The following is a 25,585-nucleotide window of genomic DNA, read 5'->3' as shown; positions in this document are numbered from 1 at the left end:
CCCTGGCGGAACAGTGCCCAGCGTCCACCTGCCGTCCCGAGAGGCCTGGGGCTTAGCTCTGCTGCAGGGCTCTGGGGCCTGCAGGTGAAGCTGAGACAGCCGCGGGAGCTTTTGGAAGTTTCATATGCGGCCCTGGTACCTCTGCGACAGGAAAAAGTGGCAAGGACCAAGGAGGCCCAGGTCTCCTATGTGCCAGAGCTGGGCTTCCAGGGGTGTGGACGCAGCTAGAGGGTGCAGGTCCCCGCCAGCCAGGGCGTGAGCCTCCGCCGACTCCACCAGCACATCTGTCCTGGCTGGTGGAGTGGGCAGGTCACACGCAGGGTGCCCAGCCAACTCACCACCACTGCCCAGAGCACCTTCTCAGCTGCCTCATTCCAGACCCCCACGTGGCCCATGCAGCGTCATCCACCCACCACGCCCTGACCTCTGCCCTCATCTGCGCCGAGCAGCCAGACCCTGCCCACCCAGGTCTTAGCAGAGTCCACCAGCTGCGTCTGCCAGCTGCGCTCATCCCGGCTGCCCTGTTCTGCCCCCACCACCGGCCGTGCCCTCTCTGCCCTGGAGGCCGGAGGTCTGCATTAAATTCCCTTACGCAAGATGAGGGGGCTCCTGAAGCTGGGAGTGGGGCCGGTTTGGGGGCGCCTCCTCTCTTCCCTCCTGGCACCCGGGGTCCCGGGTCCCGCTGCCCCGGCAGCACGCCTGGCCGGTGCTCCTGTGAACTGCAAGTCGCGCCTTTCTGTTTCTGTTGTAGTGAAAGCTTCCACCGTTTCCTTCTTGGACCATGAAGGGCAAAAACAAAAAAAACACAAAAAAATCACAAAACAAAAAACAAAACAAAAAAAGATGTTCAGATCCAAGCAGCAAAACAGCCAACCAAACCGAGAAGCACCCACCGCGTCCGAGTCCGCGAGCCCGCGAGCCATCGCACCGCAGCGAGGGAGCAGGTCCGCGGCCCCCGGCGCCGGCAGCGCGCTGGCAGGAGGGAGGCGGGAGGGGAGGGACTCCGTTTTCTACCACGTCTTCCTTCCGGGCCCCACTCAAGGCAGCGTGGGCCAGTGGCGAGCGGCTGCAGGCCCAAGCAGGATGAGTGGCCAGCAGGACTCGACCTTGGCTGCCGACTGTGCCAGCGGAGGGACGGCTGGGCGGGCGCGGGGACGGGGGCTGCTTTTCATCTCGGGGCTTCGGCTGTGCCCAGTCACCCTGTGTCTTGCGCTCTGGGCCCCGGCTACCCCTCCTGCCGCGCCACCAACACCTGTGTCCTGCGAACCTGGGGAGGAGTTTGCAGCCACTGGAGGCTGTCCAACCAGCAGCCCTGGGGTCTGACCTCAACACCAAGGGCTGATATGTTTCCAGAACTACAGGGCACCCAGGCCCCCTCCCTCCACATGAGGGGGCTCTGGCTGCCCAGCCAGGGGTGAGGGCCTTGAGGCCGAGGTCTTGTTCTGACTGGTCGTTTCTGGTTCCCTTTCTGGAGGAGGCCCTGGGCCTGGTCCAGGAGAGAGAAGGTCAGCCTCACGCTGCAGCTGGGAAGAGCCCTCTGGCCCCTGCCCTGCAGGGCCCAGTCCTGCAGAGAGGAACAGAGGGACGGGCCGGCACCTGGCTGCACGGCGAGGGTTCGGGTCACGGTGCTATGGGTCTGGACGGCACGTCCAAGCAGGGAGAGCCAGGGGTGGGGGAAGGCCTGGGCGGTCCGCAGCCCCCTCCCCTGCTCCCGGCTCAGGTCCTAGAGTCGTGGGGGCAACAGACAGCAGGCAGCAGGGAGGAGCCGCTGGCCAGGCAGGGAGAGCTGGAGTCGGGGGAGCAGCAAAAAACAACAAAAGATGTAGGCTCCCAACATGGCTCCACTGTCTCACGAAACTTTAAAAGGAAAAAAAATACACCTCACTTTATATTCAGCATCAGCTCCTGAAGCTACTGAGATGAGGCTCCTTTTCTATTCCCGTTGTACATAGCCCCGCCCTGCCTCCGGCTTCGTCCTCTGTACAGGCCCCTCCACCCTCTGCTGTTCTCGACCCTTTTCTTGCAGCAGCTCCACCCCCGGCCCTGCGCCCTCCCACCCCTCTCAACCCCGGGACTGCAGCCAGGCCCCAGGCTTCCTTTCTTACCATTCTGTATGCTTCCAAGGTGTGACCATTCAAATCAACCGCATTATTATTATTAAGATTATTAATAAAGATTTTTCTTCAAACCAGGACAACTCTTTTTGATTTGCCAGCTCCCGGGCACAGAGGGTAGAGGGCACAGAGGACCAGGACGCCCACTGTGGGTGGCCCCAGGATGGGCAGCTCCTCCCAGGAAGCCAGATGGCCAGAGGGGAGTCAGAAGACCCTATGGGAGACAGTCTAGAGCCCCCATGCTCTCCTCCAGACTGCCATCTCCCCATCCCGTCCCAGGAGTCTGGAGGCAGGGCTCACACGTGCTCCCCGCAGCCTTGCCCTGTCTACCCTGCGAGCAAGGTCTGTGACGTTACCAGCAGAGTCTGGGGCATAAAGGCCCCCCGGCCCCACCGGCTGCTGAGTGGTGGCCACTCCACATGTGTGCCTGATGACCGGTGGGGCAGACATCTGAATACAGGAGGGCCGGCTGGGCAGTTGAGGCTGGTGCCCTCAGGGATCTTGCCCATACCACTGGCTCTGCCTGTGCGCCGGGGCCCAGCCGTGGTCCCAAGGAAAGGAGCTGCCTGAAGGTAAGCCCACTGCTCCACCCCGGGTGTGAGTCCCCAGCCCCGGCTCAGTGGGGTGGAGGACAGTGGCCGCCATCCTCAACTCCCGGCCAGAAGAGGAGGGAGAGCTGGGAAGGGAAGCAGCAGAATCCAAACCAAGAGCCTGAAAGCCTCGGGCTGGGCGCTGCGATGGGGGCGGGCTCCAAACCCGGGACGCGCTGTCCGCCCCACGTCTCACCAAGACCTGCGTTCTTCATTTTTCACAGCGTCAGATCATTTATTTCGGAGCGATTACACACGCCAGAGGGGCACAGGCTTAAACGCCGACATATTATTTTCCTGCATACGAGCCTTTACCGTCGGTGGGACTGGGGACCGTGCTCTGGGGAAGCTGGGGCTGTGCGATCCCGCAGCACGCCATGCTCTGCTAAGCCCCCTTTTTTCTAATTGCTTGCGCGCCAGACTGTGAGAAAATAATTGCCACTATAAATTTTCCCTCCTTCTCTGCATAAAATATTCGGAAAACCAGCACTTAAAAAAAAAAAAGCCTCCTGAAATAAGAGCAGCGGGGCATGACAGCTGTGCTGCCCACTTCCGGGTGCCCAGTCCTGCCCCCCACCCGACCCCCACCTCTGGGAACTGGGGTGGGAGGAGCCAGGAGCCCCCACCCCAGTTCCCCCAAGTTCAAAATTGGGGGGGGACTCAAAGCATGCCGGGGGAGTCAAGGGAGCGGTTCCCCAACCCCGACAGTCTCCTCACGCTCCAGATTCACAGGGAGAATCTGGGGTGCTGGGAGACCTGTTCAGGGTCAGCCAGTGGAGGTGTCTTCCTGGCCCGCAGGAACCCTCTTCCCCCCTCTCAGACAAACCTATTCCCGTTCTGGGGCTGAGCTGGGCCACACGCGTGGGGCATGAAGAGTAAAACGTTCCCAATTAGGAAAGACATAGAACCAGAGGTCCTGCGTCGGGCTGGGAAAAGGGCACGTGGGCACCCGGGAAGCAGGACAGGTGGAGACAGAGGCAAACGGCCCCGGAAGGAGAACCCCTCCGTGTCCTGCGGTCCTCTCCGAATTCCGAGGACCAGGATGGATGCTGTGTGGCTGCACTGCCGCCTGGCGGCCACTTCTTTCACTGCGGCGTAAAAATCAAGTCTGCTGACCGTGCGTGACACAAGGGGCCAACCCTCCAGCTGGGAGGTCACCCCAGAGGGCCCTGGCCCTTGGCATCGTCCACATCAAGTAGCACAGGGGGAAGACAAGAGGAACAGGAAAGTAACCCCCATCGTTGGCCTATGAGGCCTGGGGTGAGAGACCCCAAGAATGAGGGGCTGACGGCCTTCGTCAAAGGGTCAGGGCACAGCCCGCTCAGGCCTGGAGAGGGCAGGGGAGCAGGGTTACCCAAGGCTGCGGGATTAAGAGACCCCTCCTGGGAAGCCACCGCGGCGGCCCAGGTGTCAACAGGGGAGCTGTGTGGCTGGAGAAGCCATCTCTGGCTCGCCCACCCCGCTCCTCCCCATGCAGAGTGCTGGGCAGAGGAAGGAGGGAGGTGCGGGGAGAGAGAAGGAAGCGGGAGGAAGGGGCCCCAGTGGGGCGGGCCGCCGCCCCGATGCCTTGATGCTTGATGCCTTGATGCTCTGGACTAACACCTGCTCAAGGGAGCGATGGAGCCAGAGGGTGTGACGGAGGCGGCCCGGACCTGCACCCAGGGCTGGGGGGCTGCTGGGTGCCCCCCGAGGGCCTTCCTGGTCCCCGCCCGGCCTCCTGCTGCTCGAGCTCACTGGGCTCGCCAGCTTGCACCTACGACCCGGAAGAGACGAAGCAGGACACAGGGCCGATGGGAATGCTTGGAAGTGGCTCTGGCTCAGGGGGACGGTAAACTGGGAAAAAGCCAGGACACGAGGTGGTCTGGCCCGGGTGCCTGCCCTGCCTGGGGCTGGTGTGACCTGGCGCAGCCTGGCCTGAGGCTCCCATTCCTGGGGAAGAGGTCCCCCGGGGACACCCTCTCAGCACTTGCAGGGGCCACTGTTCCTGAGCTACTGCCCCCCCCACCCCACTGCTCTCCTCCCCCATCGGGGCCCCTCTATCTCATTCCCACCCTTGGAAGCATCTCAAGGCCCTACTCCGAGGCCCTCTCGCCACCATTAAGCTCGCTTCTAACCGTCCCAACTGCAGGAATAAAAGGTCACCATTGTCAGCATAAGCATCTTTCAGCCTATTAGGCAATTCCCTTTATGGAATTTTCTAGACTAAATTTTCCCAAATCTTTTCACTTGTACCCGGAAACTGTATACTACGGAGAGGGATTAGACAAAAAGGGGGGGGGGGTCCATTCACCGTTGGAATTATCAACTCAGCAAACTGACTTCTCAGTTTTCCTATCCCAATGCCCCAACGAAGAGCCACAGCCCACAGCGTTCCGGGGCCCGTGACCTTCTGGCCCAGCCCTTGGGACCCGGGCCTTCCCCGCACACGGGTGAGGCCCCAGAGCGGAAGAAGTCTTATCCTTGAGGTGGGAGACTCTGTGCTTTAATGGTCGCTCATGTGCGGGGCGTGGAGTACAGCATGGCCGCCCTGCCCCACTTGGCCCGCGGCACCAGAAACCCCTCCCTGGGGATGGGCTCCACCAGGAACTCCACACGGCCATCCCAGCCAGGCTCTGCGGGTGCCACTGCTAGGTCCACTATCCGATACCGGTTGACAAAAGCCAGGCCCAGGAGCGTGGGCTTCTCTGGCTCCGACGGCCCCCTGCAAGGAGAGTCACCACCTGACCCTCGGCAGCAGTGGATCCGGAAGCATCGGACGTGAGGGAGGAGGTAGGCCCAGTGCAGAGTACAGCTGAGCCGGAGCCCAGCGGGGCCGCTCTCCCCCTCGGAGGCGGCCGGCTGCCAGCGCACCTGCGAGACAGTCACGGCCTGCACCTGAGGCAGAGGCGTCAGCAGGCTATTGGCATCCACCACCTGCCAGAAGAGAGAAGGCTCAGCACGGCCCGAGAGCCCAGGGCTGGTTGGAGGGCGCCTGGCCCTGCAAGGTCCACCCCCCACACCTCTGCCCCAATCCCCCCGGGCCAGCGGAGGCAGCAGGGGGGCGCTCGGCCTCATCTGCAGCCAGACAGATGCCCCAGCCGAGCCCCAGCCGGCTCCCTGAGATAGCTCACCTGGATCTCTCCAAGGCGACAGACAAAGTTCTCCTCCTCCTGGCTGCCCGGAGGCCGGGAGAAATTAACGAAGAGGGCCTGCAGGAGGCAGCCCCGCAGATTCACTTCGTAGCAGCTGGGAGAGGCAAACAGGCCGGTCCCAAGGGGCCTCAGCTCGGCACCTTCAGACTGGCTGCTCAGAGGCCCCGAGCCACAGGGAGCTCCATCCCAAAGTGGATCCTGCGGTCTTGTGTCACTGAGCTGCCTGAAATCCGAGGGGTCGGCCCAGGGCCCCGCCATTTCTGGGGTTTCTCAGTGGACAGTCCCTCACTCTTCAATCCCCACCCCAGCGTGGCCATCCCTGGCGGGGGATTCAACAGGAAGGGGAGGGACTCACCGCTGGACCCAGCCCCCGCTGAGCTGCTGGCCGCAGCGGCCCACCCATTTGGCCAGCTTGGTCGGGGGCACCCGGAGGGGTCGGGGACTGCGCCTTGAGCTCGTTTCTGCTGGGGCAGGAGACACAAGACTTTAACAAGGAGAGTCCAAAGGAAACCGCACTGGGAGGTGTCACTGAATCGGGAGCCGGGGGCCCAGCAAGACTCCCTGGTGGCCCCAGGTGCTCTCGGCCCGATGGGCTGAGGCCTCAGGAGAAGGGGAACAGGGAGGAGAGGAGGAAAACTCAGGGATGGATGACCAGGACTGGCCCATGGACATCCTCGCTCTCAGGGCGCAGCTGCACAAGACCCCCCATGGGAGCACACCTCCACCCGCACCGCAGGGCCACAGCCCAGAGGTTCCAGCTGAAGGGCGAAACTCCCTGTCCAGGCCTGGACCACAGCAGTGCCCCCAACCCCAGCTGCCCCCGCACCCCATGCAGCTTTCTAGCTTCCTCCTCCCCGAGACGTCCCCTGAGAAGGCAGAGGCCTGTGAGGAAGGAAGGAGCCATCCCCTCACCGCTCAGCGCCGAGATGCCTCCCACGTGACAGCTGCCTGCGTCCCCCGTGGTGAGCTCCAAAGCCACCCCCACAGCCGAAGGTCCTTCTAGCTTGTACACCATGGACAGGAAAACCTTGGGCGGCACTGGGACCTGCAGGGAGAATAACCTGGAGGAGGAAGGTCCTGTGATGAGAGGCCACAGGGAAACTGCTGGGAAGCGGGACTGTTCTGGGTCCCATCCGCCAACTTCTCCCTCCAGGACGGGGAGGGGGAGCGGGCTGCCCGCGTGGCCAGCCTCAGGTCTGCGAAAAGAAAATGCACACAAGAGTGTGCAGGTAGCTGACGCTACTCTCCTGGACACTCAGAAGCGGTGAAGATGGTAAACTGTATGTTGCGTGTTTTTCACACAATAAAACAAAACCCCGGCTCTGTACTCACTCTGGCCTCTGCTGCCCACCTGCCCAGTTAGGCGACTGACACGGACGATGGGGGAAGCTGACAGGCCCTACGTCTCAGCCCCACTCACTCACCTACCTCACAGACACGTTTCCAACCTCAGGTGGAATCAGCCCCCGGATAAGCAGAGAGCTGCCCCCGTTCCAGGCATCTTCCAGGCAGCAGTGCATCTTCACCCAGCCCCGTCCGTCCCCTTCCAGCCTGTGCTCTCCAAACAGGGGCTGGATTTCCTGGGCACTCAGGTGGTACCAGGGCCCCACGGCTTCCTCCTGAAGAAAGAGACAGAAGTGGAGGGAGGGCAGGGGGCAGACGGAGCCGTCACGCCCAAGGCCCCCCCCACCGGTCCCAGGTGAGGACCAAAGACGAGAGAGAAGGCAGCCCCTTCGCCAACATGCGGCACATCCGGGAAGCCCCTCGCCCCCGGCCACCCAGCACAGGACCCACGCACCTGGCCATAACAGACTCTTCGAGTCCCCATGCCCAGGCAGAAGGAAGTGACAAAGGGCAAGGAGCAGATGCTGTGCGTGGGCAGATAGCGTTCCAGCAAACTCCAGAACCTGCGGGGAAACGCATGGAGACTCAGGTCCACAGAGGGCTCCGTGACGCCCTGAACTCACTCTTGCGACTCCAGTCTTTCTGGCACTCCTTCCTGAGTGACCGCAGCCCCCCACTGCAAGTCTGCAGGAAGTGGTCCCTCGGGGTACCCAACCTTGGTCCTTCCTGCGTAACTAACTGGTCTCCACGACCCCCAGGAGCAGCCAGGGCAGCTGAACCCCTTGCCCTGCCTTAACCCCACCCCCAGGGGAGCAAGGCCAAAAGCTGGCGAAATCACCTGAGACCCTCCCTGCCACGGGCCACACTCAGGCCCCGGGACACGCAGGACTCACTTGTCCTGGTTCTGGAAGAAATCCCCCTTCTCCAAACACTCGTACACCCAGCCAGGTGCGAACAGAGCCACCGAGAACCCGTGCTTCCGGATCAGCTCCAGTGACTAGGGAGACAGCAGTCAGGGAGATGACCCCGTCCCAGCAACCAGCGTCCACGCATGGCGATGGGGGGTTTGGGGAAGCGGGGAGCCTGGAAAGGGAGGCAGGAGCCCCAGCGCCATTCCGGGCGTTTAGGGCTCGACCCTGCAGTTCTGCAGCCGCCCAGAAGAGGGCGCGGGAGGCGGGGAGGCGCAGAGGGGAATGTCCGAGGGGCAGGGGCCAGCACGGGGGGCGCCCACGGGATACACGTCTCTCTCTCACTACACTTCACACTATATTATCAGCCTCACAGGGGGCGGAGAGAATCTTCAGTTATTGGATTAAATGTATTCACTTAAAGCTTAATTAATGAGTTGAGAACGTCCCCACGGCGCCCGGGAAGGGTAGGATTGACAGCCCCGGGACAGGCTGATTCCCCACTTATCCCACACCAGGTGCAGCAGCCCCCGCGGGCCCCTCTTCTCTTTTCTCACTGCTGACACCGCCTGCCTCGCCAATAAAACCTCACTAGTTATCAAACCAGCAGTTCCCGAAACTGTGGGAGTTCCACCTCAGTCCTTCGCCCTGGGCTAAGGAAACACCAAAATATGCCCCCCGGCTTTCCTCTGAGTCCCCGTTCTCGCTTTACAATGCTAGCTCAGGGCCCTGCAAGCACGCAGTCCAAAAGCAAGTAAAGCTACAGATGAGACCAGCAGTCGGAAGAGGTGCCTTGGACATTAACGCCTAGCTAAAAATGGTACCATCTGACTGCAGAAATGGGCTGCAAGGTAGGATTTTAGGGCAGACCTTGTTTCTTGTTGCTTCAGTTTCCCCACTCTGGGGAGGTCACTGCTGCCTCTCTTTCCCTTGAGGTGCAGATGGCAATGAAAGGTCCACAAGGACAGCAGGCACCCGGGCCACTGCCACCACCTCCCCGGCCTCAAAGGCCACCACCCACCTTGTCCGTGTGGAACCGGCCCCCGACGACATTGCCCCGGGCGAACACATCCACTCCCACGTACACGTCGGCCAGGCGCTCCCCAGCCTGCCCCAGCATCCGCTCCAGATGTTCCTCCCGCCAGTTATAGTTGGTGAAGAAGCCATCGCAGGAATCGAAGAAGACCCTGGGGGCGGCAAGGGTGGGCTGTAAAGCCCGGGCCTTCTCCCCTCAAGCACCTGCATCCGCTCAGCCCACAGACTGCGGGCTGCCTCCGGGACCCAGCCCACAGACTGTGGCCCGTAAAGCTGGGCACGGCCGGGCTGACCAGGCGCTCCTTCTCTCTGGTGGTGCTCGGGGTGTCAGACAACTCTGCCCGTCCCTCACTTTCCCCAAGGCAGCCATGCCGGCAACACCTCCGGAAGGCAGAGGGAGCTCCTGCCCCTGTCCAGGGGCCCAGGCCGCCCTCCTGCAGGCTCACCTGTTGTGCTCGTTGAGCTCATCCTGCCACGTGAGTTGCCCGCTGCTCACCACGCTATCATACCAGAGCACCAGGCCCCTGGGGACCTGTTGATGCAGCTGAGTGGTCAGGTACCGGAGGAAGTGGGGCACGTTCCCCACGGCGGCCAGCTGGAGACAGGGAAGGAGACAGACCTTCCGTGAGGCCCAGAGAGGTCTGTCGTGAGAAGCGCCTGGCACAGGACAGACAGGAGGACACTTAACCCCAGGAGCAAACGGGTCCTGGTCCCGGAAGCCCCTCAGCCCCACGGCTGTCGAGCAGAGGGTCCAGCCAGAGGTCCGACTTTCCGTTCTTTCTGAAGCAGGAAGGACATGGACACAGCAATCAGGAAACGATAAAACGCAATGAAAGGGGAGGGCAGCGTGAAGAGGAAGCCACACATGCGGCGCGAGCAAAGCAGAGGCCGCCTTGAAGGAGCCAGAGAAGCAAAGCTCAGCGCGCAAGGTTTCTGGACACCGCGCTGGAGAACATCCATCTCCCTGTGAAGAGGCAGAGGCGTAGGAGCCGGCTCTAACTGAGACGGAGGAAGTGCTGCCGTAGCAGGGACCGGCCTGATGAGGCCGAGGAGTGCGATGGAGGGTCCCCGCGGGGCACAGGGGCCGGCGGGCCAGGCGCCAGGGGCAGGCGTGCTCACACTCAGAGAGTTCTCGATGTTGATCAGCCAGCCATCGAATCGGAAAAACTGGGCAATCAGGACCAGCTGACGGGCCACCGCCTGGTATGAGCGCTCGTCCCCAGCCAGAAAGGCCTCACAGAGCCGCTCCCCTTCTTTCCATTCGGTGATGAAAGTCCCTGTGGGACGGGAGAGAAACAAGGTCGGGCCCGGGGATCATTTCCCCTCTGACCCAGCAGTTCCCAAGGTGTGGTTCCTGCACCAGCAGCGTCACTGTCGCCTGCAAACTTATTAGAATTTCAAATTCCCAGCGTCCCCAGATATCAAATGAATCGGATCCCCTGGGGGCGGGGCCCCAAAATCAGTGTTAGACAAGCCAGTAAATGATTCGGATTCAGGAGAAAGCTTGCGGAGCACTGCTCTCCCCAGGGGTGGACCACCTACAGCCCGTATCCAGCCCCCCACCTCTTCGTGTAAAAACGGCTTTACTGGATCACAGCCCAGCCCATTTGTTTGTCTATTGTCTGTGGGGGCTATTGTCTCTCTGGCAGTTCCAATAGTGACCCAGTGGCCTGGAAAGCTGAAAATATTTACTATCTGGTCCTTTCCAGAAAAAGTTTGCCTTTGCCTGTCCTAACCCATCAAGGCAGGTAAGGATCTCTACCCAGTACGAAGCAGCCAAAGCCCAAGCCCTTTTTTTTTTTTTTTTTTTGCGGTACGCGGGCCTCTCACTGTTGTGGCCTCTCCTGTTGCGGAGCACAGGCTCCAGATGTGCAGGCTCAGTGGCCGTGGCTCACGGGCCCAGCCACTTCGCGGCATGTGGGATCCTCCCGGACTGGGGCACGAACCCGTGTCCCCTGCATCGGCAGGCGGACTCTCAACCACTGCACCACCAGGGAAGCCCAGCCCAAGCCCTTTCATCACTGGATCACCTGGCAGGTGTGCCAACGAGTCTGGCAGGGTTGGAGGCGGGTCCCTGGCTCTTACCCAGCACACAGACCCCATGCCTGTGGGCAGCGTTGGTCCAGCCTACTGGGGGGATGGTGACCGTGTGATGGCTGAAGTACACAAAGATGTCGATGTACTGCCAGTGGTAGAAGGAATAGGGGTTCTGCGTGGCTGAGCCCTGAATAAACCTAGTGAAGAAAGAGAACAAAGTCAGGACCCAGAAACAGACAAGGACACGACGACCCCACGGTGAAAAGAGAGGGCAATGGCGAGTGAGTGAGGATTCTCTTCGGTTCCATCCGGTCGGCGCTAACGGCACGCTTGCTGTGAGCCAGGCCCTGCCTAATGACTGCGCTGAGAAGCAGCATAGGCCACAGCCCGGACGTTGACAGGCTTGGTCACAAGGGAAGCGTTTTCACCAGGCCGTGCAGGTACCCCCCGCATGGGACCCGATGGACTGAGCGTGTCTAGCCTCAACAAGCAGACAAACACAGGACAGAAGGAAAGAGATGGGGAGGGGCTCATGCAGAGCTCCCGTGCCTGGGGTCCCACTCTATTCTGAGGTCAGCAGCTCCCCAGGACACGGCCTGCCTGCAGGTAAGGTTGGGGTTGACAACCACGTGAGCTACACCCGAGGTTACATCACCCGCCTCTGTCTGTACCTTGATGGCCAGCTCTGACTCAAGCCTTCCCAACAATCGTCATGTCCAAGATTGTTTTATGGACGTTTAAGATCTCTAGGCTGACCCCGCAGCAACCTGGAGGAAGCGCCCCCGGCTGCGGGGGGGGGAGGGGGGGGAACGACTCCAGAGCCAGTGGGCCAAGATGGAAGGGAGCTCGAGTGAGGAGGATGAAGAAAAGGAATCAGCTGAAGAACGAAGTTTCTGGGCCAGGCCATCTGAAGAGGGTCCCAGCTGTGGCGCCCTCTCCGGCCCCCCAGACTTCAGGTGCAGGTAGTCCCCAGAATCAAACAGTTTCAGAGCTGAAAGAGGCATCAGCTATTGCCTAATCCAGTGCCCTCTTCCTACAGACGAAACAAAGAGGCCTGAGTTCCTCTCCCAGGTGGTGGCAGTGTGGGCTGATGCCCCATCTCCCGACTCCCCATCCGGTGCTCCTGTCACACGGCATGCTCCCGCCCCTCCGTCCCCTCCCGCCAGGCGATGCCCTCGCAGTGTCCTCACTTGTCATCCAGGTACCCGCCCATCATGTCATGGCACATCAAAGTCCGGGGCCTCCTGCTGCTCAGAGGGGGCTGCCGACACTCGGGGGGCCCTAAGGCCACGTTAAAGCCGTCCTCCATGTTGGGCATCCATGCCAAGAGTTCCTCCAGGGAAGACAAGTAAAAGCTGATGGGTTTGGTGGTGTCCTTGTCATAATATCGAACTGGTTCAGAGGAGGGAAACAGCGAGGCATCAGTGGAAATTACGGGATTAATAACAGAAAACTTGAGATGGGGAGGGGACAGCCCTGTCCAGAAGCTCCAAGCGTGAACACGGACACAGGTGTTCAGAGCCTCAGTCCTTCTCACCTGGCAAAGGGTCTGGGGTAAAACTGACCACTTCTCGAAAGACTGCTTCTTCTTGATCCTCTTCAATTCTAAGCAAAGAAGGAGTTAAATTTCTTTTAAATAAAAGGGTAAAGAAAAAGAGCACTTTGAAGCCAACAGACCAGCCCGCACTTAGACATGCAGGGGGAGATGGCCTCGGGCTTACATTTTTTAATGCAAACTATGGAAACGTGCCTTTGCCCATTCTGTTCCCTCAAACTGGAACACCCTTCTGTCCATTCTCCACCTACTGAAATCCTCCACCTCCTCAAAGACCAGTTCAGATGTCCCCGCTCCAGGCACCAACCCCTTTCCTGCCCAGCATGGGCACGAATAATCCTAATTACACACGCTGGCCTGCCCTGAGCAATTAAAAATGCCACACTCGGATCCTCTGCGCAGATCCACCGCCAGGGATGGGAGGCACGATCAACGCATTTCGCAGATGAGGATGTCAAAGCTTCCCGCCAGGGCGCCAGGATTCCCAGCCTGGCCCGCTGCTGAGGTCGCATCCCGGTTCCGAGACTCTGTCCGTGCCTGCTGCTGTGCGGGCTGGGGCGGCGGGCAGGACCCGCCGCCGACAGGGGACTTGGGGGCCGAAGATTGCTGTCCTGCGCCCGGAGCTCCCAGCGCGCCTCCCGGGGCCTGGGCCGGGCGCCCATCGACTCTGGCCCCACTGCCCGGCCGCGGGACGGGGCCGCAGGATTCGCCCACCGGTCTCTTACCCACCTCCTCTGCAGCAGCCGCCCGCCTGGCTGGGGATCCCGCTGCTCCTTCAGGGTCGCCGGCGCCCGCAGCTGCCGGCCCCGCCGCCGCGCAGCCGCCCGGGTCCGGGCGCCCGCGGCCTCCATGACGTTGCCCCGCCCGCGCCGCCCGGCAGCCCGGCTGCCGGCCAATCGCAGTCTGGAACCCGCCCCTGACACCGCCAGCCGGCCAATGGGGACTTCTCGGCGCTGATGCCCCGCCCCGACCGGGCTCCGTACAGACTCCCGGCTCGCGCCATGGGCTGGCTCACCTGCTGCCGGGCCTTTGTAGAGGAGGACGGTCTGGGGGCGGGGCCTGTGGAGGGGAGGGGCCGAGACGAGGGGCGGGGAGGGGGCGGGGTCTGAGCCCAGGGCTCCGGAAAGCACCTTTGTACCAGTTCTGGCCTCGCCGGCCTCCTTTTGCAGATGAGCGATCTCCCGAAGGTCACGAAGTCAGTAAATTGTAGAAGCGATATCTGAACTCAATTCGTCTAATCCCTATTCAAAGATAATTTTCAGAAAAAGGTGAAATAATAATTCTCATTCAGGTATAAAAATAGACAAATGTTAAAGACTGTCCTATTCGTTAATCAGAGAAGGAACCAGACAGGTATTATAACCAGTTCAAAAGCGAATCAAAAAAGAGAGCCTTTTATAGATCAGGAATATTGAAATGAGAACGTTAATAGAGGCAGAATGAGTTTTTCCGCAGGAGTGGGGGGTGGGCAAGATCACTGAACGTCTGGACAAGACAATTTACACATTGTAAAGAAGATGATAAAAAGCTAGAATCAGATTAAGTGGTACAAACTACTGTGTATGTATAAAATAAATAAGCTGCAAGGATATAGTGTACAACACAGGGAATATAGCCAATATTTTATAATAACTATAAATGGAGCATAACCTTTAAAAACTGTGAATCACCATGTTGTACTGAAACTTATATAATATTGTACATCAACTATACCTCAACTTTTTAAAAAAGCTATGATCAGATAACAGCAGGATGTGCAGTATGTAGACCATGCATAGTTTCCACTGAAGCACAAATTTTTTTCTACACCCCCAAATCTGCAGGGCCCCAAGCCCACAGGGCCTGGAGGTATCTCAGATGTGGCACCTCCCCAGCATCTTGGGCACAGAGGGGTTCCCAGCGTGTGGAGTGTGAGGAGAAGCGCCTGGACTCAAGGCTGGGCCCCGCAGGGCTGAGTTTGGGCCCACCCAAGGCGCCCCTCACCCAACCCCCAACACCCCTTCGTACAGCCGGGAGTGTCCTGCTGCCCAAGCCAAGTTGAGTGGGCCTCTTTATTATCACTGCAGACGTTGAACTTTATGAGGCCCCAAGCTTCCATAAACCCCGAGAGTGGGGAAAATGACTAGGCTGTGGAATACGTATCCCGGCCATGCTGCAAGGGAAGACAGGGCCCTCGGGAGCAGGCGGCAGTGATCACAGGGAGGACAGGGACTGCAAAGCCCTGGGAAGTCTGCCTTGAGAAGGGGGCGCAGCGTCAAGACCCCCCTCTGGCTGTGCTCAGGGGAGCGCAGAAGACGTGGAGTCTGCATTCGATCTGCATTTAAGCCGCTTACCTGCAGCTTAGTGGTAAAAATAAACTTGCCATCCTCAGAACTCAAACCTAGTTCTTAGAGATTCTTTAGGGTAATGCTCAGTCTCTGGGGGGAAAAATACTCGGGCCTCCCTTCCCTGCTCCTCTTGGCAGTGTTGTCCTCTGGTCTGGGGGAGCAGGGAAGTTTAAGTCACCCTGCACACCCTCCCCAGAGCAGCAGGGAAGACTCTGCTCTGTGGCCTCTGCATTGGCCCCTGCTTTGCCGCCTGCCCTGCAGGTCCCTGGGGCTCCTGGTCTCAAGATCCTTGTCCTGGGTCAGGGCGAGCCTGGAGGTCCCCATGTTTGCCTTGAGCTCACGCTGGTCCCGCTGGGCCTCCACACCCCTCCAAAGCCTGGCTAGGCCCCCTAAAACCCTCACCTTGTAGCGTTTCCAGATAAAGTACAGGACACCCAATTAAATTTGATTTCCAGATAAACAACAAATGGAAACGGGACATGATCATACTATGCAATTCTTTCTCATTTACCCAAAGTTCAAAGTGAACTGGGATCCTGAGTTTGCTAAATCTGGCAGCCCTACCTGTGAATCTTCACTGCAGCCTTGCTGCAGAGCCCCCTTGCCCCGCCTTGGGGGCCCCACCGACACCTCCTGGCTCTGTCCATGCCAGCACAGGAAGCCAGGTGGGCTCGGGAACCTGAGCCTGGGAACCTCCCCTGCCTGACCGACCAACTGTGCCACCGGCTTGGTGCTGCGCACCTCGTGTTTCCTGCGCTGGCTGCCACGTCTGCCCCTCGGTTGGGCCCAGCGGAGACCTGGACTCACACCTGCTTGCTTTGCCTTCCTCCACTCTCTCCCTTCCAGCCTCCACAATCTCCCAGGGCCAGGAGCGAGAACCAGGTCACCTGCTCCACAGGCTTCGTTGTTCATATGCTGAAGGGTGTGGCAGCAACAAATTGTCCCCAATATCCCTCCTCCCCTTGTACTTTAGGGAGAGAAGCCCATGTTTTAGCTGGCAGCTGGCTGCTGGCTGCCCAGATGAAGACAACATCCCCAGCAGCTTAGAGGGGCCTGGCGAGCACGTTCTGGTTTCCAGATGAGAATGGAAGTCACACTTGCAATTCTGGCTGTGCCTGCAAAAGAAAGGAACGCGTCCCCCACTTTTTCTTCCCTGCTTTCGGCTGGCGGCCAGGTGGGTGTGAGGTGTGATGGTAGGCACTGCAGCAGCCATCTGAGACTGTAAGACAGAAGCCACATTGGGAGGGCATGGAGCAACCAGAGAGAAGGGGCCTGGCTCCCCCAGTGGCACGGACCACAGTATTGCCCTGGACTGCTGGTGTTTGAATTCCTATGTAAGGAAAATAAACTACGGTCTGATTTAAGCCGATGGTATTTTGGTAGCCGAATCTAACTACGACAGGGGGAGGACACAGGAATTTAGAAAAACCTCTCAAAATAATAGCCTGCCTTGCAAGGCCGTTATCGGTTTTTGTTTTGGGGGGGCTTTTTCTTCAAAATCTTATTATCTTATTATTGTTCCTCAGTGCATTCCTTCTGCAGTAAATCCCACTTTCCTTTCACTCAGAGCGCTACCTCAGACCAGCTGGGGTGAGAGCAAAAATCCCATTAAAGACTACTTCTGAACTATCGCTCTGTATGGTCAGGCCCCTCAAGGTGGCTTGTTCTCTTGCTCTCTTACATCCCCTGCTCCACCAATGCCTGTTCCACCTGCACCCTACTCACCTGACTGACCTTCCTACATACTTGTCCCTGGCCCAGGCTAGATTGTTCTAGTTTTAGATCTGAACATCAACACGATAGCTTATCAAAGGGGCGGTGAGGAGTGTGCCCCTCTGCTTGTTCCCCGGTAACTGATGAGCCCACCTGATGTCAATTCCCTCCTATAACTGGTAACCACCCCCTCCCCCTGGGGGCAAAGACGCCGCCACGTCCTGCCCGCCGTGGACTGCACACAGAATGGTGGGCTGTCACTCCAGGACCTTGCTTCCGACATGTAAGCTCCCCGATCCATTAAATCATTGATGTGTCTGTCACTGACTCCAGGCTCTTTGGTCTTGAATCTGGGCCAGCACAGGGCTTGCAGGCCTGCATGGTGCAGCTCAACACACTCCCTTTTACAGAGTTCTCCTAGGTGCTCAGCAAAGACTTAAGGAATGAAAGGATGCTGGGCCCAGCTCCTGGCTCTAGCCACCCGCCTCACCTTTACACCCACTCGAGGCTGTGCCCAGGCACCTGCTTGAACGTCCTGCACAACGAATATTGAGCCCCTCCTGGTTCACGTCTGCCTGTGAGCATACACTCCTCGACAATCATGGCAAACCTGGGGTGCCTGCCCTTGCCGGGTCCCCGTATCATTATACCTGCACAACAGTTACTTTCATTTTCTCCTTTTAAAAATGTAAAGCACTGCAGATGAAATGAATGTTCCCTTTAATCCATCTCCTGATTTCCTTGCCTCCCCTGTCCTCCTGAGACCCCTCAGTATTCCCCCAGTTCTATTGGTTTGACCTGTATCCTTCCAGATGTCTTTAAATACTTTGACACACCTGTATATATCTGGAACCATATAACATTGTTTGTGTTTCATAAAAATGGTATCAGAAGAAAGTGACATCATATTGTACACATTATGCTGTATCTTGTTTTTTTCGCTCAGCAACATTTTTGAAATCAAGCCACATTGATTGAAATAGCTCTACTTCGTTTGTTTTCACCATTGTTTGCTCTGCTATCATTTTGACACATCAGTCTACTTACCTATCTACCCATCAGTGGACATTTAAATAGTAAACATTTGTTTGCTATTATTTTTTACATGTTTAAATGAACATATTTGTATAGACCGTTTGAGGTATACGTATGTTTTTTTTCTTTTTTCAGATAAAACAGGATTAGAGCTGCTGAGAGTGACAGCACGCACGTTTTCAGTTTTAAGTCACTAACAAGCTGCCATCCAAATGCTCCGTCACCAACATCCTCCCCAGTGTGGGGTAAATACAGGTTATTCCACAACCTCTCAAACACTGATGTTATAGAACTTGAAGATTTTTGCTCACTGGGTGGGTGCCCGTAGGTGTCTGGCTGTTGTTTTAAATTGAAGTTGCAGCTTTTCGTGTTGGTCAGCCATTTGGAAATGAGGTCTCTTCTGCGTCACACCTGTTGCGGGGCGGAGCGGGGTTTGCCCATTACTACTGTTCTGTCTTTCCTTCCTGTTGTGTAGGTGTCGCATATATTCTAAATACGAATATTTTGCCTCTTACGTACATAAATGGAACAAATATATGTCTGCTTATCTTGTACTATAGGTCTTTTAGATTCTCATGTGGTCAAGTTTATTAATACTGTCCTTTGTGGCTTTGCTGTTTTCTTCTCTTTAGGAGTACTGTCCCGACTTTAAGGTCATGAAGATGCTTTCCTGAATTTTTAGTTAATAATTGTGAAGTTTAGGTCTTTGTTTTTTATGTCTACAACTTCCAGTTGCCTTTTGAGGGTAGGTCTTTAATATTTCATCTTCCTTTCTGCTTACTGACTTATTCAGATGTTTCTCTTTCTTCCTGGGCCAATTTTATGCTAATAAGTGTTTTCTTTAAAAAGTGTCCATTTCATTGAGGTTTTCAAATGTGGGGTATTAAGTCATTTCTAATCATATTTTTTGATCTCTTGGTTATGCGCTCTCTTTAATTTCCAGTGTTGTTTATTTGAGTATTCCTTCTTTTTTTCCTGATGCTTTTTTTTTTTTTGAAGGACTGTCTATTTTATCAGTCCTTTCAAAACACAAGCTCTTCATTTTGTTCTATTTTTTGTTTGTTTTCTATTTCACTCATTTCTGCTTTTATTTTCTTTCCTGTTATTTTCTTTGGATTTATTTTGTTGTTCTTTTTCTGGTTTCAAAAGTAGACAGTGTGGTTCACTTACTTTGAAATCTTTCTTGTTTTCCTATAAATGCAGTTGAGGGAATACATTTCCCTCTGAGAATGACTTTCACTGTATCCAACAGCTTTCACTTTCAGTAAGTTCTAGATGCTTTGTAATTTCTGTTAGTGCCCTGCTAACTCATCCAAAACAATCCTCAATTTTGTTGCAGTAGAATTCATCAGGCTTTTCTGTTACGATTAGTACTTTTGTGTCTTTTTCAAAATGTATTTCCCTACCCCCAACTCATGAGAATATGGAATACTCCATCCTCTGTTATTTTCTAGAAGCTTTATTGTTTTGCCCTTCCCCTTCTGGTCTACAGGCCACCTGGAATTATTTTTGTTTATAATGTGAGGGCAGAGGTCACATTTTATTTTATTTTATTTTTTAATTGAAGTATAATTGATGTACAATGTTGTGTTAGTTTCAGGTGAACAGCAAAGTGATTCAGTTAAACATATATATATATTTCTTTTTCAGATTCTTTTCCATTATAGGTTATTACAAGATATTGAATATAGTTCCCTGTGCTATACAGTAGAACCTTGTTGTTTGTCTATTCTGTATATATGTTTTATTTTTTATCTATGTTTTATTTTTTATCATATGAACCCTCAGTCATTCATGATTTTTGGAAAGACCGTCCTTTACTCCGTGCTTTGCACTGTCCCTTTCTGGAAAATCAAGTGCCCACACATGCTTGAGTCTGTTTTGGGCTCTGATATTGTGATTTATAATAAGAAATGTATGTTTGGTCTTCATGTCTGGCACAGAACTCCTAAAAGCCTTGGAATTTCCTAAATGATAAGAACCGTAAAGGTGTCTTTTGTGAGTTATAACAAGCCCCTTTCAACCACAACAGAGTTCATGTTAATGAGGTGACTTTCGGGGAGCCCCGCCACCACATGATGGAGGCTGGTTGCTAGGGAACCAACCTTGCTTAGAGGGTTGGCACTTTCAGTATGCACACCTCCAACTCCGGGGAGGGGAGAGTGACTGGAGATTGGATTAATCACTGATGGCCAATCAATGTAATGAAGCCTCCTTAAAAACCCCTGAACTATAGGGTTTGGAGAGCTTCTGGCTTGGTGAACCCATGGAGGTGCTGGGAGGGTAGCACCTTCCCAAAAGAGCATGGAAGCTCCCAGGCCCTCCCCACATACTTTCCCCTATGCCTCTCTCCCATCTGGCTGTTCCTGAGTTATATCCTTTTATAATTACAGATCTCGTGTATCTCCAATCCTGTCTTGGCATCTGCGTCTGAGAGGGCAAGAACCAACATACCGTCCATAGATTTAGATTTTTTTTTCTTAATAATATTTTGTTCTCTATGTAGAGGTCTTACACATCTACTGTTAGATTTACTCCGAGGCAAATGACATTTTGTAAGTGGCATCTCTGACGGATTAGACATGGCTGCAAATTCTTTTTGTCTCCTCCCAACCAAAGATAGAGCCTTTTACCCATCCCTTCTCTGGGCTGACCACTGGAATATGACTTCTGAGCCTAGGTGTCAAGCAGGTCTTTCTCAGTGTCGCCTCTGTAGAGGTATCGCCTCTATTCTGTCCTTTGCTTCTTTTGTCTCTCCGTGCTTCTTACTGGATATTTTCTTCAGGTTTATCTTCTAATTCACTGATTTTTCTCTTCAGCTCTGTATAATATGCTGGCATACTCATCCACTGAGTTCTTCATTTCACTCGTTTTATTTTCCACTTCTAGAGTTTCCATGTGGCTCTTTCTTTTTCTCATTAGTTTCAAGTTCTTTGCCACAATTCTCAATCTTGTCTTTTATCTCCTCAAAGATAGCAAGAATCATTATTTTAATTTTTGATTGTGATAATTCTGCTGTGAGTTTTTCCCCCACATGGTAAGTATTTAATACATACTTGTTGGATATTTTTAGTAGGTAGGCTCTCAACTGAATGGACAACTCACTTAGTGGCTATCTCAATTGAACACTTGGAACAGTTTCTCTATCTTTAGGCAGGGATGTTTTCAAATTATCTAGAGTGTGTGGACTTCTAATCTTACTTGTGAAAATCTCTAAGGTAGAAATTTCTTGTCCTCGCCTGGTCATCTACCTATGGAGAAATGGGCTGTGCTCTATTCTGCCCTGGGAGGAGCTGGTTACCAGGGCCAGTTGAGGTAGGGGCATTTGAGGTCACTGTGCCTTTCTAGTCCCTACTCCAGCTGTGTGGGGACTTCAGAGAGAAAGCCATGGTCCTCAATTAGCTGTCCCTTCTGGAATGCTTCGCTTGGCACCTGAGTCAGCCTCCTGTGTTTGCATGATCTCATCCATCATTTGATTCCAAAATGTTTGTTCGTTAATGCTCTTGGAAGAACTAACCCTGACACTCCCATCCCACCTCATCGGACCCCGGACCCTAGCCCCATGCTAAGTCAAGCCTGGCGTAACGAGACTGGCTCTGCAGCTCAACAGAAGAGGGCAAGGCATTCTGGTGTGTGTGTGTGTGTGTGTGTTTTGCGGTACGCGGGCCTCTCACTGTTGTGGCCTCTCCCGTTGCGGAGCACAGGCTCTGAACGCGCAGGCTCAGCGGCCATGGCTCACGGGCCCAGCCGCTCCACGGCATGTGGGATCCTCCCGGACCAGGGCACAAACCCGCGTCCCCTGCATCGGCAGGCAGACTCTCAACCACCGCGCCACCAGGGAAGCCCTGTGTGTGTGTTTTGTTTGCTTTTTATAACTACTTTATTGAAAATATGATTTATATACCATTCAATTCACCCATTTAAACTGTGCAACTCATTTGTTTTTAGTATAGTCACAGAGTTGTGCAACTGCAACTGCTATCAATGTTAGGACACTTTCATCACTACAAAAAGAAATTTCATACCTGTCAGCAGTCACTCCCCCTACCTCCCACCAGCCCCTGGAAACCGCTAACCTACTTTCTCTCTCTATGGTGTTGCCTATTCTGGAATTTCATATAAATGGAATCATACAGTATGTGGTCTTTCATGACTGGCTTCTTTCACTCAGCATAATGTTTTTGAGGTCCATCCGTGTTGTAGCCTGTATCAGTGCTTTATTCCTTTTTATGGCTGAGTAATATTCCATTGAATGGATGTGCCACATTTTTTGCATACATTCATCCACTGATGGACATTTGGGTTGCTTCCGCTTTTTTGTTTATTACAGGTAATGCTGCTAAGAACATTCATCCACAAGTTTGTGTGTAGACATATATTTTCATTTCTTTTGGGTATGTAAGTAGGAGCGGAACGGCTGGCTTGTCTGTAACTCTATGTTTAACAGTTTGAGGAAGCGCCAGACCATTTTCCAAAGCAGCTGCACCATTTTACATTCCTGCCAGCAGTGTACAAGGGTCCCAATTTCTTTACATTCTTGCCAGCTTTTGTCATTTTGATGACACAACCATCCTATTGGTTGTGAGGTTGTAGCTCCCCGTGGTTTTGACTTGCATTTCCCTGGGAACTAGTGATGTTGAGCATCTTTTCATGTGCTTCCTGGTCATTTGTTTATCTTCTTTAGAGAAATGTTTATTGAGATGCTTTGCCGTTTTTAACTGGGTTATTTGTCATTTATTATTGGGTTGCCAGGGTTCTTTATATATTCTAGATACAAGTCCCTTATCAGATACAGTTTGCAAATATTTTCTTCCATTCCGTGTTGTCTTTTCACTTTCTTAACAGTGTCCTTTGATGCAAAATTTTTATTTTATTTATTTTTATTTTATTTTATTATTTTTTTTGGCACGCTGTGTGGCATACGGGATCCTAGTTCCCCGACCAGGAATCGAACCCATGCCCCCGGCAGTGGAAGCGTGGAGTCTTAACCATTGCACAGCCAGGGAAGTCCCTAATGCAGAAAATTTTTAATTTTTATGATGTCCAATTTCCTTGTGTTTCTGGTGTCACATGTAGGGAACTATTGCCTAATACAAGGTCACGATGTTTTACACCTAAGTTTTTTTCTCCTAAGGCTATTACTCTAGCTCTTCTATTTAGGTCATCGATCCATTTTGAGTTAATGTTTGTATATGGTATGAGGTAGAGAGACTACTCTTTTGCCTATGGAGGCATCTTGTTTTATTTATTATTTTCTGTAACCTTCCGGTTTTTTCATGATTTGGGCAAGAAAGTCTCATTTTATCCCAGTCTCATTACTGTGGCCCAATAAAACTAGCTTTGCCACCATGCCATTGTGTTCCCGCAGTGAGCCCCACAGAAAATTATCTTTGAGCGTGCACACGTGTGTGCGCACACACACACACCCCGTGGGATTGGGCGTACCCTCCTCACTGCTCCCGCCCCTGGCTACAAAGACTCCTGAAAGCTCTAACATAAGCAATTCTTTCCTTTGCCTGAGTCATCAGCCGTTTCTAAGTCCTTTCGCTAAAACACAAGTATTTGTATTGCAGCTGAGTTTATCAGAACTTTTCCAGGGATGGTTAGCCAATTCCTCAATAGCCAGGGTCAGGACACGGGGAAAGGAGCCAATGCAAGGTAGACTGCTTTGGCCAGGGGTCAGGTGCAGCAGATAACTAGGGGCCACGCGTGCTGTTCTTCTGAGAAGATGGTATCCATGTCACACTGCAGTTAAAGTCCTAGAAAAATCCTCGAGACATGGCAAGTACCATGTCTTATTTGTCATTGTGTCCCCAGCACCTAGCACCTGGGCTAGCACAAAGCAGGATCAAGAAAGAGCAGAGTGGAAGTGTCAGCAGGAAGGGAGTGGAAGATTGGGTGTGGAAGAGCTTAAAGAGCAAGGGACCCTGAAAGGGGACTGGGTGGGCTCCGGAGCAAAGGCTGCCTCCTCTTGCATGCCGGCTTGGCCGGCAGTGGGACAGGTGATACACGCTCCACGCCACATGACTGTCCCTGGAGAGAGGGCACGCAGTGGGCACCTGGATGAAGCTGATTCATTCTTTCCACACACCTTTGGGAAATGCACTCAGCCCGTTCCCAGCTGCATCCTCTGCCCGGTGGCCTCAGCTGCAGGATGGCGAGGCCCAATCTTTGTCCTGCAGGGAGCGGGGTTGCAGTGTCCGCCTCCTCCGGTCTGGCCCCAGCGCAAGGCCCAGCACGGCTGCACCGGCTCACCCAGAACCAGGCAAAGGGAGGCTAGCAGCTGTTTGCCAGCCTGCTGGCACCAACAGGACCCAGGCAGCTTCTGCACTGCCTGCTGGCCATCTGGTAAGGGCCCTGGCCACTAACCCAGTTGGCAAACGATGGAGAGAAGAAGAAACATCTGCTCTTCACCACTTGGTCACAAAGGGGGCTGTTGGTGGGTGTATTCAAGCCTGCGAGTTGCTGTAGTGGGTTGACTTGTGTCCATCCATGGGCCAAAAGATTGGTCCAGGTCCTGAGCCCTGCTAACTGTGAATGTAACCTTACTTGGAAATAGGGTCTTTGCAGATGTAATAGAGTCAAGGATCCTGAGAGGGGATCATCCTGGATTTAGGGTGGGCCCTAATTCCAACAACTGGGAAAGAAGGGAGGGGGAGATTTAAGAGATCTAGGAAAGAAGGCCACATGAAGACAGAGATAGGCAGGGACTAGAGTAATGCAGCCACAAGCCACGGAACACCTGGGGCCATCCGGAAGAAGCAAGGAAGGCTCCTCCCCTACAGGGCATCCAAAGGGGCCAACTGTGAAATGCATTCCGGTGACGAATGAGGCAGTTCAAGGCCCAGCCTGTGCCTGCTGGGTACCAATGTCCCCAGGTACCAAGCTGAGGGCCCCCAGGCCTCCAACAGGCAGTAGGCGGGGTTCCGGCGGTGGGGTGGGGTGGATAGAACGGAGGAGGATTTGGTTCAACACCCAAACTGAGGAGGCCACGATGCTGAAACACACAATTCCACGTTTAATGTTTTCTGGAAGAGCACTGGGGCAGCACAAAGCAGGAGGCGGGCGCCCTGCTCCCCAGCCCTCCCACATGTATACACAGTTATTAAAGTCTGACCAGCAGAAGTCCTTCAGAGGGAAGGATGTGCAGACCCCAGACCCAATGGCCAGGCTCAGGGAGAGCAGAGGGATTGGTCAATCAGGGCTTAGCAGGCAGGCAGTGGGAAGGAAGGCTCCTGGAGGGGCTCAGGGCCCAAGCAGACGGGGTGACCCTGGCCCCGGGCGTTGATGCAGAGAAGTGGGGAAGGGCTGCCGGGCCAAAGTCAGCCACGGGCCACAGCACCAATCCAGGCAGCGCCCCACTCCAGGCATCCCCCCAACCCCCTCAGAGCAGAGGTTCTGACCCCGGTGGTTGGGACGTGCCCTCTCTACCCCCTCAGACGCTGAGCCATGCAGGAGCCCCTGAGACAGGCAGGGGGGAGCTTTCCGGTCCCTTCCAGCTCTCCCCCGCCCTGGGGCCCAGGAAAGCCCCCTCCTGCATTGCTCTTAGGCTGCTGGTCAAAGAGGCCCCAGGGGAGGGTGCTGGGGCGCTGAATGGTGAACTCTCTGGGAAGCAGGACTCTGAGACGGTGGGTGAGGCGGGTCTATTGAAGTTGTGTAACCATGACAGCTGCTGCAAAATCAAAGGCCCTGGTTCCTTCCACAGCTGACCCGTTGGAGAGGAGGGACAGAAAGCCAATGCCAGTGTGACAGGCGTGGGGGCCCCGTCTAGGACGCAAGGGTGGGGTGGGGGAGTG

At 55.0% G+C, this 25,585-nt stretch overlaps 1 protein-coding gene across 2 annotated transcripts; it reads right to left on the bottom strand.

Moving 5' to 3' along the window:
- Window positions 1-5,185: 5,185 nt before the first annotated feature.
- Window positions 5,186-13,565, bottom strand: ENGASE (endo-beta-N-acetylglucosaminidase; the record flags this gene model as incomplete). Of its 2 annotated transcripts, none has more annotated exons than XM_082678390.1 (14): window positions 5,186-5,617; window positions 5,815-6,058; window positions 6,191-6,296; window positions 6,748-6,896; window positions 7,264-7,454; window positions 7,634-7,742; window positions 8,073-8,176; window positions 9,109-9,274; window positions 9,569-9,717; window positions 10,242-10,399; window positions 11,208-11,356; window positions 12,350-12,551; window positions 12,697-12,764; window positions 13,444-13,565. In XM_082678390.1, the coding sequence occupies 14 exons, from the start codon at window positions 13,563-13,565 to the stop codon at window positions 5,198-5,200; spliced, it is 2,337 nt and encodes a 778-aa protein (XP_082534516.1). In that variant the 3' UTR covers window positions 5,186-5,197. The 2 variants fall into 2 exon arrangements, with proteins under 2 accessions (XP_082534516.1, XP_082534517.1); XM_082678391.1 differs by having other exon boundaries at window positions 5,815-5,929.
- Between the last annotated feature and the right edge of the window lie 12,020 nt (window positions 13,566-25,585).

Source organism: Grampus griseus (genome assembly GCF_964374135.1).
Source record: "Grampus griseus genome assembly, chromosome: 20".
In the NCBI taxonomy this organism is placed as follows: Eukaryota; Metazoa; Chordata; class Mammalia; order Artiodactyla; family Delphinidae; genus Grampus; species Grampus griseus.
Note: the sequence above shows the minus strand (reverse complement) of the source record. Positions and strands in the feature narration are given on the sequence as shown.